The sequence below is a fragment of the Hemicordylus capensis genome, chromosome 6 (assembly GCF_027244095.1).
Source record: "Hemicordylus capensis ecotype Gifberg chromosome 6, rHemCap1.1.pri, whole genome shotgun sequence".
Lineage (NCBI taxonomy): Eukaryota > Metazoa > Chordata > Lepidosauria > Squamata > Cordylidae > Hemicordylus > Hemicordylus capensis.
Genome location: NC_069662.1, coordinates 162,791,777 through 162,807,253, shown reverse-complemented (window position 1 = coordinate 162,807,253; position 15,477 = coordinate 162,791,777). Strand labels below are relative to the sequence as shown.

Below are 15,477 nucleotides of genomic sequence, written 5' to 3'. Positions count from 1 at the left end.
GCCAGCTCTCCTCTGACGTGTGATGACACATGTCATCTATGTGTGTTGACACACCCACCGATCAGTCAGACAGATGGAAGGGTAGAAGCTTAATGGACCGTCTAAACCTGCTTCCTTTGTCACAAACCTGGCCTCCAGGGATGGAGCCACCATAGCACTAATGGGTTCAAAGAACCTGGGCCGCCATGCTCAGGGGCCGCGCCTCGCGCCCCAGCCACACCCCCTGCGTCCAGCATCAGATGCAAGGCGTGGCCCCGCCTTCGAGCAAAACCACGCCCCCTGCATCTGACATCAGATGCTGATGTCTGGCGCAGGGGGTGTGGCTAGGGGGGCTGGTGGTGGTTGGCCTAACTGGGGCCGCTGCTGGCCTCCCTGTCAGCTACTGCTGGCTCCCTAGCATAAATTTCCATCCCCACCGCCCCCAGTGGCTTTTCTGCTGCTTTTAGCGATGCCAAAACACATATGGGAGACTGCTATCTAAATTGCTCTTTCACCACCTTTGGGATTTTTGCTGTGCTCAGTTTATTTTGAAGCCCCAGTGTCACGGGAGTGCTGAGAGCAGTCTTTAGTCAGGTACTTCTGAAACAGGCAAGAGTAGAAATGCTCCCAGAAGCCCTTGGTGTTTGTAAGGCATTAATGGTTTCATTTGGCAGGCTCCTTGTAGGTTTACCAAAGGGCTTAATAAATATTAAAGTCAAGGAATATTCCCCAAATACCTTATAGCTCAGATATCCAACAGGAAGAGCAGGGCTGGGTTTATGACCAAATCTTTTGGGGTAGTTCTAGTTTTGATTAAAACTCAGATTTACTCAGCTTCAAATGACCTTTTATTGCTGTTTGTTATTGTTCAATTGCTAATCTCTGCAGACAGTGCATATCAACTCAGCTGACTACCTGCGTCAGTTCTATTTGCACAAGTAAAATAAAAGAAGGGCGGAGGGTTTCCTTCAAATTTACCTGATTAAAATTTGAAGTCTGAGGGGAAAGACAGACAACATTTATAGAGCAGCAGGGATGGTTCAGAAGCATCCTCTAAACATAGCTTGTCCTCCTTATCGCCAAACCCTGAACAATCTGGTGCTGCAAGTTTAGAGTGACTATGAGTAGCTCTGATTGGACAGCACCTGTGACATCATTAAGACACCTTCATCCACACCTAATCCAAAAGCTGCATTGTCCCTTTTTTATTTTTTTTTTAAAGTGTCCATTTTTTTAAAAAGGGGAAAGATGAAAGTATAAATGAATAAGTACATATGCAGCATTTCACAAAACATTTTTTTTTTAATTTAGGCAGCCCACTTAAAGCAGTGTTTGATTATAGCAATCATGTCTGCCCTGCAGATTATGAAGCCAGGAGGAAACCAGGCTACCATCATGGGTGAAGAATCCACTCTGGCTTTTCTTTACGTCCTGCACCCAGAGGAGACCGATAAAAGCTTAGGCAAATAAGCTCAGCAAAACAATTGCTAGAATCCAAAGAAGTACTTTATTCAATTGTGTTTGTTATTATTAAATTGTATTTAAAATATATAATTTGTTCCAGAACAGCTAACAAAAACATAATTTAGAAGAATGCCATCTCCATTACCTAATCAGGGGAGGCCTGTCTGCAGTTGCCACCAGCTCGTCTGGTGGCTGTTCAGGGGCAGGAGGCCTTCCCTGTTGCCATCCCGAGCCTTTGGAACGGGCTCCCTGTTGAAGAAAGAGCTTCCCCATCTCTGACAGTTTTTATAAAGATGCCTAAACACAGCTGTTCGCCTAAGCTTTTCAATAGATGTCAATGGGAATTGTTTAAAACTCTTTTAATATCTTACTGCTCTTTTCATTATTGAGTTTGTGGCAAACTGGCCAGAGACGTAAATTTGGGGCGGTATACAAATGTGCTAAATAAACAAACAAACAAACAAATAAAACCAATGCCCACGAAATGGCCTGAAGGCAGCTGATTCAGCCACCTTGGTGAAGCTGAGCAGGGCTCTCTCCAGATTACCCGCTAGAACTGTGGTGAAATGCTTCGGCTTGGCAGGGTCGAATTGAAAACGATCCCCAGAATCAACAACAGGAAATACAGCTACTTTTTTTGCAACGGACATACAACACTATAGTATTAAATCGCAGCGATAAAATCTGAAACGAGGCATCTAGAATGCGAGCGGTGCCCTGCTGATAGCTTAGGGACTGCAGTGTCACAACACAGGAAGTGCGGAAGCACACTTCGCAGATACGTTGTAGGGGCTGATCTGGAAAGCGTCCAACTTGGGACTTAGTCAGTGCCTGGAGGAAAGCAGGAGCTCGTCCTAATGGGTCAGAGCGGGCACCCAAGGATCTACAGCTGCTTCTGGTCCATGGCTGCTCTTCTCTCCCCCATTCCATCCTGCCCTGGAGCCGCGCTGACAGCAGGCTGGCCATTCATCAGGTAGATTTGCATGAATTGGCCAATCATTAACCAGCTCGCACAGCATGACCTGATGAATGGCCAGCCTGCAGTCAGCATAGCTCCCGTTTACACCGGGGAAGGGTGGGATGGGAGAGAGAGGAGGAACTGGGGCTGCCATGAACCAGAGGCAGCTGCACCTCATTTGGCACACACACACACACACACACACACACACACACACACGGCTTGTTAGGATGAGCCGCTACTGGATGAAAGACCAAAAACCAGCTATGAATCCTAGGTTTGCCACTTTCAGACCCATTGAAAGAAAGCAGGATATAAATGAATCCATCACATTTCAAGCCTTATACCTGGGGTTCCCATCCATGAGTCCCCAGATGTTGCTGGACTACAACCCCCATCATCCCCAGCCACAGTGATGGGGATGATGGGAGTTGTAGTCCAGCAGCATCTGGGGAACCAAGTTGGGAACCTCTGGCTTATTGCATAGATCGCAGCTGAGTTGATTGTGTCCTCTTCCTTTTTGTTTTTCTAACCTCCAGACGGGGCCTGTTCTGCATTACAAAGTGGCGATAATCATCAACTACCTGGGGCACTGCATATCCATGGGGGCTCTTATTGTAGCATTCTTGCTCTTCCTGTGCTTGAGGTAAGTTAGCTGCTTTTCATTAGGTTCATTTCCCCAGTTGTATGGCGTGCTGTTGTGGAAATCCCCTCAAGACACTCTTCTCTTGCAGGCAGATAGGAACAGAGGAAGCTGCTTATACTGAGTCAGACCAATGGTCCATCTAGCTCAGTATTGTCTACCCAGACTGGCAGCGGCTTCTCCTGTAACCAACTTCTCCAAGGTTACAGACAGGAGTCTCTCTCAGCCCTATCTGGAGAGGCCAAACTTTGTTGTCATGCTATCGATTTATGCTGTTGTTAACCGCCCTGAGATGAAAGTTTGGGCAGTGTACAGATTTGATAAACATAAATAAAATCAATAAACAGGGCAAAAAGAGCAGAATTCAGTTCCCAAAACCACACTAAAATATTAAAACCTAAAAATAAGCCAAGCATTAAGTTAAAAGCTCTAAAAACTTTAAAAAATCAGCAAGTTCCCTTAAGCCTCCAAATGCCTCTGTTAAAATGGCTGTTCTTAGGCAAGAGAAGGTTGATGAAGAGAGGGCCTCTCTGAATTCCCCGGGGAAGGAATTGCAGAGATCTGGTGCCACTTCTGTGGCGTACTGCTCAAAAAAGCTTAGTCGTGCCAATGATGGGGCTGTAAGCAGAGTTCATTTGAAGATATTCGGCCAGGGACTCCCAGAGGAGGTACCAGTAGCCCTGATGATACCTGAAGGGCTCCTAGGGATACCCTAAGCCAGGCCTGCACAACTCAAATGACCTGGCGGGCCGAAACCAACCGTGACTTGGTTCATGGGGGCTGAGGTCAATTCCTAGGGTGCTGATTATTAGAGTAACACTTAATATCAATCAGTCAACCAATCAACTGAATTAAAGTGAAATGAATTAAAAATGAATTAAAAATGAATTTAATCAATATTTAACTTTTGATGTTCTGGCAGGCCAAGATTGATTTAAATTAATATGAAATAAGTTGAATTAAAATTCATTCTAATAATATAAATATTATACAATCTGTACAAAGTACATAATAAAATGCATTGTTCTTCCTTTCTACCTCTGCCAAATCATCACACAAAACATGGAACACTTTTAAGGGGGGAAAATGAGAAGCTCTTCTCATAATTTTGGAAAAGAAGGGAGAAGGGGAAAGAAAGATGGGAAGAATGCAGCAGGAGGCTTGGCCTGAGAGAAAGAGAGAATGGAGCAGTCTTGGGGGAGAGAGAGAGAGAGAGAGAGAGAGAGAGAGAGAGAGAGAGAGAGAGAGAGAGAATGGAGCAGTCTTGGTGGGAGGGAGAGAGAGAGAGAGAGAGAGAGAATGGAGCAGTCTTGGAGAGAGGGAGAGAGAGAATGGAACAGTCGGTGGGAGAGAGAGAGAGAGAATGGAGCAGTCTTGGTGGGGGGGAGAGAGAGAGAGAGAGAATGGAGCAGTCTTGGTGGGAGGGAGAGAGAGAATGGAGCAGTCTTGGTGGGAGAGAGAGAGAATGGAGCAGTCTTGGTGGGTGGGAGAGAGAGAGAGAGAGAGAGAGAGAGAGAGAATGGAGCAGTCTTGGTGGGAGGGAGAGAGAGAATGGAGCAGTCTTGGTGGGAGAGAGAGAGAATGGAGCAGTCTTGGTGGGTGGGGGAGAGAGAGAGAGAGAATGGAGCAGTCTTGGTGGGAGGGAGAGAGAGAGAGAGAATGGAGCAGTCTTGGAGAGAGGGAGAGAGAGAATGGAACAGTCGGTGGGAGAGAGAGAGAGAATGGAGCAGTCTTGGTGGGAGAGAGAGAGAGAGAATGGAGCAGTCTTGGAGAGAGGGAGAGAGAGAATGGAGCAGTCTTGGTGGGAGAGAGAGAGAATGGAGCAGTCATGGTGGGTGGGAGAGAGAGAGAGAGAGAATGGAGCAGTCTTGGAGAGAGGGAGAGAGAGAATGGAGCAGTCTTGGTGGGTGGGAGAGGGAGAGAGAGAGAGAGAGAGAGAATGGAGCAGTCTTGGTGGGAGGGAGAGAGAGAATGGAGCAGTCTTGGTGGGAGAGAGAGAGAATGGAGCAGTCTTGGTGGGTGGGAGAGAGAGAGAGAGAGAGAGAGAGAGAGAGAGAGAGAGAGAGAGAGAGAGAGAGAGAGAGAGAGAGAGAGAATGGAGCAGTCTTGGTGGGAGGGAGAGAGAGAATGGAGCAGTCTTGGTGGGAGAGAGAGAGAATGGAGCAGTCTTGGTGGGTGGGAGAGAGAGAGAGAGAGAGAGAGAGAGAGAGAGAGAGAGAGAGAGAGAATGGAGCAGTCTTGGTGGGAGGGAGAGAGAGAATGGAGCAGTCTTGGTGGGAGAGAGAGAGAATGGAGCAGTCTTGGTGGGTGGGGGAGAGAGAGAGAGAGAATGGAGCAGTCTTGGTGGGAGGGAGAGAGAGAGAGAGAATGGAGCAGTCTTGGAGAGAGGGAGAGAGAGAATGGAACAGTCGGTGGGAGAGAGAGAGAGAATGGAGCAGTCTTGGTGGGAGAGAGAGAGAGAGAATGGAGCAGTCTTGGAGAGAGGGAGAGAGAGAATGGAGCAGTCTTGGTGGGAGAGAGAGAGAATGGAGCAGTCATGGTGGGTGGGAGAGAGAGAGAGAGAGAATGGAGCAGTCTTGGAGAGAGGGAGAGAGAGAATGGAGCAGTCTTGGTGGGTGGGAGAGGGAGAGAGAGAGAGAATGGAGCAGTCTTGGAGAGAGGGAGAGAGAGAATGGAGCAGTCTTGGTGGGAGAGAGAGAGAATGGAGCAGTCTTGGTGGGAGAGAGAAAGAATAGAACAGGCGGTGGGAGAGAGAGAGAGAGAGGGAGAGAGAATGGAGCAGTCTTGGTGGGTGAGAGAGAGAGAGAGAGAGAGAGAGATACTTAAGAGACTTAACTGCGCAGGCGCGCCTCACAGTTGGGAAGCAACACCAGGCCAAATAGCAGACCTGAGTGTCGCTCTGGTTTCTGCCGCTGTGCACCACTGCTGCCGTGGGGGAGGGTAAGGAAGAACACCCACACCCCTGCAGCCATCTCCTCGGCCATGCAACGGCTGGAATTTTTTTTGGGGGGGGGTGTGTTTTTTAAGCAGCAGGGGGAGGAAGAGGAAATAGCCCCGGGAGCCAGGAAAAAAGGCCTCGCGGGCTGCATGCGGCCCCCGGGCCGCATGTTGTGCAGGCCTGCTCTAAGTCCTCCTGTCTCCCCACACTGCAAACAGACTACGTATTCGTTCCCCACATGATGATCACTGGCTTGAAGGTGATGCATCCTCAACGATGTGTCTGCAGAGGAAGAGGAGACAGGAGAATGAATACCCTTGTCCTCTGAGCCTGATTGACTGATCTAGCCTGTCTCTCTAACTGTAACACTTACGTGTACGTGTGTGTGTGTGTGTGTGTGTGTGTGTGTGTGTGTGTGTGTGTGTAAAGGTAAAGTGTGCCGTCGAGTCGGTGTCGACTCCTGGTGCCCACAGAGCCCTGTGGTTTTCTTTGGTAGGATACAGGAGGGGCTTACCATTGCCTCCTCCTGTGCAGTGTGAGAGGATGCCTTACAGCACCTTCCTATATCGTTGCTGCCCGATAGAGGTGTTTCCCATAGTCTGTGAAACATACCAGCGGGGATTTGAACTGGCAACCTCTTGCTCCCTAGGCAAGTTACTTCCCCGCTGAGCCATTAGGTGGTGTGTGTGTGTGTGTGTGTGTGTGTGTGTGTGTGTGTACATACACACAAATTTAAATGTTTGAGACAGGCTGCTCCAGCCACTGGCTTACATCCAGGTTTAATTACTCACAAGCCGTCTTATTGGAATTAATGAGACAAGTTTACTTGTCCTATTAATTTCAGCAGATGTACTCATGGGTAACTTGGTCTGAATGGAAGTCAGTGGCTGCAGTAGTCTGTTCCATAAGTGTAACATTTAAATATGTGTGTGCATGCGTGCGCACACGCACGCACACACACACACACACACACACACACACACACACACACACACTCTGAGGCTGTTCATGCGAGCAGCCAGGCCCAAGATCGGGCTTGGCTGCTCATGTGAAGCACAGGGATCGGGCCCAATCCTGGTGCTGCCTCAGCCCCATGCCTGGGCATTTACCCCAGGCTTTAACCTGGTTTTAAGGGTGCGAGCATGCCCTAAACCCCAGGTTCAGCCCATGCACACATAGTGTTGGGCAGCAAGAGCACCGAGCGGAGGAAGGATTCCCCAATGCATCCCACTCCTGGCACGGTGCATTGAGGGTTTCCTCCGACTCCAACTCCCTGCTCTGCTGCCTGCTGTGGCCTGGCTCGTGAGCTGCAGAGCCTGTGAAATAATATCGATTGTGTGTGACAAGCAGGCAGGAGCCTGCCTCCCCACCAGCCCTCCCTCCACCGCCAGCAGTTTTGATCGCGTGCACGACCTTAATGTCTTTATGGGATACCGAAGCTGTAGGTTTGCCATGGAAGGGTTACACTTGTTTTTTAAATGGTTGGGGACCCCTGTCTTGGGCTATGGGGAGGGCTTCCTCTGCTATGAAAGACTCAAGGCATTCAGGACTCCAAAAATCAAAAGCAGCGCTTTGTCGTGGCCCTGGAAGCTAAGAGGTAGCTGCTCCTGGCAGGCCCGTGTCTGGCGATGATGGGAGTTGTAGTCCAGCAACAACATTCGAGAATCCCTGCCTTAAACTGACTCCCAGCTGAATAGTATTGGACCAGGAAGGAAGCAGACCTTCAGGCTTAACTTCAGAAAGGGTTGCACAGTTTGGAGACCATGAGTTCGGCTTTTCACTGTTCTGGACTCCCCCATGTATGCCGACGGGACGAACAAAATTACTCAGGTGGGATTTGCATATGTCACTCCTGAGTTTTTACCAGTGTGTCAAGCCCTCCATGGGGTGAGGGGGGAGGATTGCCCCCCCCGCCTGTGGGACAGGAGGTTAAGCTGGCCTCAGAGTCTTATAGCCAATGGGAGCAAAGGACTCCTGCTTTGCTTCTTCTCTTCACAAGCCTTCCCTTGTCCTGCTCCCTGAAGTTTAGGAGAAATTACAGGCTCTTGCCAGTAGAAGCCCTCCTTCTGGACTAGCCCCTCATTATTGGCCAGCCCTCCTTTATATAGTTCCCGACATTCAGGCAACTCTCGTGAGATCTTGGCACCAGACGAGATCTTGGAGCAAAATCCTGTGAGGAAATCCCCAAGTCTCACGAGAGTTCGCCAACCCATGTCGTCGTTTCACTTGCTCCCGGCCGGGGCCAATCAGAGCAGACGCAGGCAGTTGCCCCGGGGCCATGTTCCCCCACATGGCCGGGCAAAACTGGAGACCATCGTGAGGGGAGAGCCCTGCCCAGAGTCAACCCCTGCTCACCCTGAGCTCTCTGGCCCCCGCCCGGGGATACCCTGACACAATGATATATTGTCAAGATCCAAAAATGCCTGAGGAATTTTAAGAGATGCACAGACAGTTTTGATGAGGCTGCCACCAATCTCAAACAGAAGAAAGTTGTATGGCCGAGTGAAGTGGAAGGCCGCATCCCAGCGCCTCTCTGAATGCACTCCTTATTCCTGGAGTAGTCACTTGGGCTGCTTCATAGCTAATGCAAGAAGAAATAATAGTTCATTGTAATTGTATCTCCTCTCTTCAAAGACAAATGTTCCGAAATGCCAAAGTAAACAAGGAAGTAGCAATTTAGCTAATTCCTTCTAGATACATCATTTATCTACTTTTTAATGCAGTGGCGCTTGCTTCACTCATTTTCTTCCATATAAATCACTTACTTTAGACTTCCGGAGTGAAAATGGATAAAGCTTTGTTAATGTCTCCATGTAGCTACCTTGAGTTAATACTCTTAAATTAATACCTCTTTCTCTTCATCCATAATCCTGTACAGAGTTATCTGAGGATCTTGTAAGATTAGCTTGCAGGAATGTTTGTCATAATAGTAACAACAATCGTATTTCTAAGAGGAGGGCTAATAGCTGAGTGGGCAAGGAAGATTTAGGGAGGCTATTATAATGGCTAGCAAACGGAACGTGGTCCAGCAGCGTGAGGCTGTACCACAAGCAGCCAATATTTTTTTAATTGCCACAACAGTACACTTATTTCCCATCTTATAATCATACACACAGTTTCTTATGTATTTTTAAGTCATTTCTCCCACTGAAGAGCGAATTGAGAAACCCCATTGAGATTTATTAACCAGATTAATAAATTTGTCCCCTGCTCTTGTTGGTTGGTTTGGGAGCAAATTCCATAAGTGTGCGAAGAAGCAATTTCCATGCTGTGTGTGAAGAAGTGTGTGCTTTTGTCTGTCTTAAAGCTTTTGCTCATGCAGACTTTGGATGACCCTCAGTTCAAACATTATGAGAGAGGGAGAAGAATTAATTGTGGCAGCCTCCAGAAGGGAGAGAGGGCACAGTGGGTATCCTTCCACAGAGGGTGGAAGGACAGAGAAAGAGAGAATGATCATGACCGGCTGGGCAGGGGAGAGGAGGGCTGTGTGTATGGGGGGGGACGGCATGGCATGCTGGTGGGGATGGGGAAGAGGTGGGAGGAAGCCATTGGCTGTGAGCGGTGGGGTGGAACCCACCCAGATGGTGTGCTTTGCGTGTTGTGGGTATAAAGAGATATTTGTGAGGGGAGTGGGGGAAACTTGCCAGCACCTTGCACATGGCAGGAGGAGGCAGCAGATTGCTTCCCAGCTTGGGTGCCCCGGTGAGGTTTGGGTCACCATTGCTCCCTGCCCTGTCCCTCCTTTTCCTCCTCCCCCTCCTTCACTGCTGCCATTTTCCCAGAAGTAACACCCTCATCCTTCTTCCGCTCCTGCCAAATGAGGCCCTTTGTCTGCTGATCCACGGGGCTAATGAGAAAACAATAACAGCGGCTGCACCAGCTGCTGAAAAGAGAAAATGAAATGCCGTGCCGACTCCAGGCAAGTCGCTCCTGCAGAGAAGTGGTTAGCAACAAACCTCTGTGCATTGTGACACCTCGGGCAGGGTACGGGGCATTTACTCAATCAACCACCGTGGAACAACGGATACAGAATTGGACTCCAGCGTACACACCAGGACAGCGCCAAGGTTAGGACCTTGTTCCCCCCAGGTGGACGGCTTCCGACTTTTCTTTCAGCTGATCTTGCTCTTGCCATGCCAGCAGCACAGGCTGCAGTCTAACAAGCACCCCCACAATTGCATTCTTCTTTCCGGAACTTTATTTGAACATATAATTATCTCGGTAGGAGATGAAGAACAAAGTTGCTTTATAATAAGGCGGCATTCCCACCTAACATGAAACCGGAGGTTGCCAAACCCGTAGTTAATTTTTCTAACCGTGAATTGGATCACAGATACTCATAGGAACACAGGAATATAGGAGGCTGCCATATACTGAATCAGGTCTATCTAGCTCAGTATCATCTTCACAGACTGGCAGTGGCTTCTCCAAGGTTGCAGGCAGGAATCTCTCTCAGCCCCATCTTGGAGATGCTGCCAGGGAGGGAACTTAACACCTTCTGCTCTTCCTAGAGCAGCTCCATCCCCTAAGGGATGTCTTACACTGTAAGGATATCTTACAATGCTTGCACATCAAGTCTCCCATTCATATGCAACCAGGGTGGACCCTGCTTAGCTAAGGGGACAAGTCATGCTTGCTGCCACAAGACCACCTCTCCTCTCCAATTCGTCCAACTGCAGCCTGGCAGCCTCCATTTTCAGGGCAGGGGACCCCCTCCCTTTTCCTGGTCCACCAAGGCTCCATCCGAGGATCCTAGAAAGCTCTGCAGCATCGGTACCGCCAGACTGTGGGCAAGGCGTCAGAACATCTGCAGGGGGACAGTCATCGGCCACGTTCTTCAAGCGGGAGTAAAGACCACGCATCCCCTACCACACCCCTACCACAAGGCCAGATCTCACACAGCAGTGGTGCCGCTGGGGAGGATGCCAGTTGTGCAACTAGCATGACCATTCCCCCCTTCCACTTCATCACAATGGAGGAACCATGGTAATTGCGCAACTGGCATTCTCCTGAATGGCTCCTTTGCAAAACCTTCCCATCACCATTAGCATTGCATATCATGCCAGCCAATATCTGAGTTTGAAATTTACTGGAATAGGCTGCTGAGAGGTTTCTAGCAGGCAGCAGTAGCTCCTAGGCCATGGGAGGATGCTAGAGCAAAGGATTAATAGGCTGGAGGAGGCTTCCATGAGGCAGGGTGAGGTGGGGGCAGCGAGTGCCAGGCTCCTGCCACCACAGGTGCCACCCTGTCAACCAGGACCACCACCCTTCCTTGCTCTGCTGGGACGTGCTCTTCACCGATGGTAGCAGGTGGGCATCATCTTGGCCACCTCCAGCAGCAAAACATTTTGGGCTGCTCATGCTAACAGAGTCTGCTTGTTTGCCAAAGAAAGTGGGAGAAATGCGCAAAGGATAAATTATTAATTATTAAATTTTAACATATAGGATAATGATCTTTTATATTGCAGAAGTTTTAACTCATAGATATTTTCATTCCTATGCTAAATATATATTTAAATATAAAATATATTTGTATATACTATTTTTTTTTACAATGGTTTATACATTTTTCATAGTTGCCTCTGAAAAAGAGTATCTCATGCTCGAAATGCATCAGACAATATTGAATAAGCTATTTATTATCAGCACATTTGGGAATTTCCCCACCTTTCTTTTGTTTTGGCTTGTTGGGGCTGCATCATTTTTCTCCCCGCTTCTGTCTTTGGCCATGCTTGCTCTCCACCTGCTTCAACCTGTACAGTTATGACTACACAGTGGTAAAAAACCCATCAAAAACCTCCAGCGTTCTCTCCCTCAGGCAACTATGGAGTCCAGAACAATCTATTATCTGATTTTTCTTGGATTTATTTAGGGCCTATTCTGGTTTGTGGGTGGGTGAAGAAGAGAGGACTTAAATTTACTTTTGTCTGAATTTCAAAATATTGGCAGATGTTATTGGCAGCCATATAACCACAGCTTACACAATGCCAGCTTCCCCTCATTGTAATAACTATGGTTGAATTACTTTCACCAGTGGAGTAACAGAGTTGGTAGTTGAACCCTGTTGATTTTGTTTAAATGTTTAATTTGGATTCTGTACTCCCGCCTCCTGTGATAATGGACACGGAAATCTACTGCCATACACCATGACAGTGATTTCCTGTACTAAAAACAAATACGGTGTTGGGTCATGAAGTTCCATCTAGCAGAATTTAATTACATCGGTTGAAATAACAGCGATGCTAAATTGCTGGCAGATATCGACGTCTGCCTTGATGTAAATGTTTAGTGCAGTGCTTTTCAGCCCGACTGACATACTGCCCAAGGCTCTATAAGCTTAGGAATGGAGCATTGGTGCAGTTGTGCGGGAGCAGATTTGTGCAAGTCCACTCAACTTCACAAACAGAGTTGTGCAATAGAGAGCCATTGCAACTGTGTTCTCACACTTCTGCAGTCTTGCACAAGAGCACGTGTTCATATATGGAATTATCTGCCTTGGGATGTGCCTGGGCCACCAGCTTGAATAACGTTAAGCAGGGTTTAGATAGATGTGGAGGGCAGGTCTATTTATGGCTATTAGTCCTGATGGCTATAGGCTACCTATAGGCTACCTATAGGCTATAGGTTCAGAGGCAGGAGACCTCTGAGTACCAGCTGCAGGGGAGCAACAGCAGGAAAGCGTGCATGCCTTCAACTACTGCCTGTGGGCTTCCCAGAGGCATCGGGTGGGCCACTGTATGAAACAGGATGCTGGGTTGGATGGGCCTTGGGTCTAATCCAGCAGGGCTGTTCTTATGTTCTAGCTGTATGAACATTCCCATGTTGATGGAGCCTTGCGTACCATGCTGCCAGCCACTATATTCCAGGGGCTTTACAGGTTCCTCAGAAACATCGTGCATACAATTCAACTGCCTCAATTTCCCATGGCCACTCCCTGTTTTCTCATCCTCAGTAGGGCTGGAACTTAAATTTCTCCAATGCAACTTTTGACTGAGAATCTCAGGGTTTTTCCAAGAATAAAGTAAATTAGAAGAGAGATTTCAGGGTTCCTCCCAAGCAGAAAGATTGGAGACTATTCTCGGACAATTGCTCCACATCCCTGGGGAAAGCACTGTCCCTATTTTGTCCCCATTTTTGCACCTTATGGGGAAGCTTTTAAAAAATATTGTTAGTGGCTGACATACTCCACAACATTATGCATTGCAACACAATGTTTGTACAATTGCACGCTTGCACAAACGCAGAAGCACTTGCATGATACTACGGCCATTATTTCCAATGGCCACACTGTCATGCAACTCCATTTGTGCAATTTTTGTGCTTTTGCAAGAGCACACTCATGAATGTTGTAACATTGTGCAGTGTGTCAGCCAGTTGGAGCTGTTAGCATTGTCATTCATCTCCATGGTCTGAAAAAGTAAAATCCCTGGGCAGGTGGATGCATCCTGACTGATGCATCCTGCACATGCATGCACATGCATGCACATTCTTCCTCTCCCTCTCCTCCTTCTCCTCCATCCATCCATATGGTGCTTCTAAAACAGGGCTACTCAACTTCAGCCTTCCTGCAGATGTTGGCCTACAACCCCATAATCCCTGGCTATTGGCCACTGTGGCTGGCAATTCTGGGAGTTGTAGTCCAAAAAGAGCTGGAGGTCCAAGGTTGAGCAAGCCTATTCTAAAATATGTCCCTATTTTTAGCTGCCAAATGTTAGAGGATGTATAATTTCTTGTTTACACAGTCAGACAGGTGTTATTGACTGGTTTGTTTTATCCAGACATTGAGTCCTTCCCAAGGACCTGGGATGGCTGAATATTATTATTATTATTATTATTATTATTATTATTACATTTATATCCCTCTCTTCCTCCAAGGAGCCCAGAGCGGTGTACTACATACTTCAGTTTCTCCTCACAACAACCCTGTGAAGTAGATTAGGCTGAGAAAGAAGTGACTGGCCCAGAGTCACCCAGCAAGCATCATGGCTGAACGGGGCTTTGAACTCGGGTCTCCCTGATCCTAGTGCAGCACTCTAACCACTACACCACGCTGGGTTCCTTGGTGACTAGAGCCTTTCTCGTGGACAGGTTCCTCTGAAAGGCCTAATCACCAATCTTTTCCATCTCTAGAAGAAGTATATGTCAGGTCACAGCATGGGACTGCCCAAGAGACTATTGGGTAGAGAGAACCCTGGGAGCTGGCTGTCAGCCCAGGTGGCAGACAAGTATGGGCCCAGCCACATAGGGACTGTCGTAGGGGAAGTGGTTGAGGTTAAGCTGGCATGAGATAGTGAATCTGATTTGGGAGGAGGCAATAGCTCAGTGGTGAGCTCCTGCTTTGCTTGCCAGAGGGCCCAGGTTCAATCCAGAGAACTTGCATTTTGGGCAGTATAGAAATATGCTAAATAAATAAATAAATCCCTGGCCTCTCCCATTTAAAAGGCTCTTGCCTGGGAAAGACTTGTTTCTGGCTGAGGCACTGAGCTGCTAGCTGTCAGAGCAGGGCAGGGTTTTTCAGCCTCAGATCTGTTATGCACCCCCAGCCCTCATGGATGTTTTTGCTGCTCTTCTGTATGGCGCCCCAGTTTTTGCTTGCTGTTTCAGTTCTTGCAAAATCAGTTCTACTGTGGTCGCCCTCTATGCGTTCATAGTAAGTGTGAATACAGGATTGTCTGTGTCAGCAGCTGTGAGAGAGGAAGAGACACCAAAGGTGCAGGATGCTCAACTCGCTGACAGGTGTATGAATTACCTTACTGCAGTGTAACCGTGGGGTGAATAGTAGATTAGTGGAGCCCAAGGCCTCCTATTTAAGATTGTGCTGTCAAGTTGGTGTCAACTCCTGATGACCACAGAGCTATGTGGCTTTCTTGGTAGAATACAGGAGTGGTTTACCATTGCCTTCTCCCATGCAGTGTGAGATGATGCCATTGAAGTGAGCATTCGCCACCAGCACCTTCCTATATCGCTGCTGCCTGATATAGGTGACTACAGATATACATTTACTAGTCTGGAAAGCACACCAATGGGGATTCAAACTAACAGCCTCTTGCTCCCTGAGCAAGCTGCTTCTCTACTGCCTCACCACACCACTATTAGCTACTCCTAGAAATAAGAACTATAGCCTAAAAAAAACCCCTAACTAATGAACTTTGGTCTGCAACCTATGGATTCCTGACAAATTAATTGCTGTATTCTGCTTTGGGTATCTGCCATGTATCTCTTGTATAGCAAAATAGCCCAGGTGCCACCTTTCCCCTCCTGAATCCGTCACTCTGGGGAAGCTGGTAAAGGCTTGATAGACAAAGAACCAGACAGGGAAAGTGCTGATTGTTGAATAATTAGTGTCTAACCACCAAGGCCAAAGGTCCAAGCTAAGGAGAACTGGGGAACCTGTTGCTTGAACATTTCAGGGTGCAGAAGACAGTGGACTAATTATGACAGATGAGAGGGCAAAGGGGAAGAACTTCCAGGACCTGAACTTGGAAAGAAGAGTGT

General features: G+C 47.9%; 1 protein-coding gene across 11 annotated transcripts in view; it reads left to right on the top strand.

Annotated features, from left to right (window-relative positions):
- CRHR2 (corticotropin releasing hormone receptor 2) overlaps positions 1–15,477 on the top strand; it is a 306,121-nt gene that overhangs the window by 146,621 nt on the left and 144,023 nt on the right. For 8 of the 11 annotated variants that reach the window (XM_053265000.1, XM_053264999.1, XM_053264998.1 and 5 more), the window contains one exon: positions 2,941–3,047. The exons of the other annotated variants lie outside the window; for them this stretch is intronic. In XM_053265000.1, coding sequence (XP_053120975.1) covers positions 2,941–3,047 — 107 coding nt within the window. The remainder of the gene's footprint in view (positions 1–2,940; positions 3,048–15,477) is intronic. 11 annotated transcript variants of the gene reach the window in all.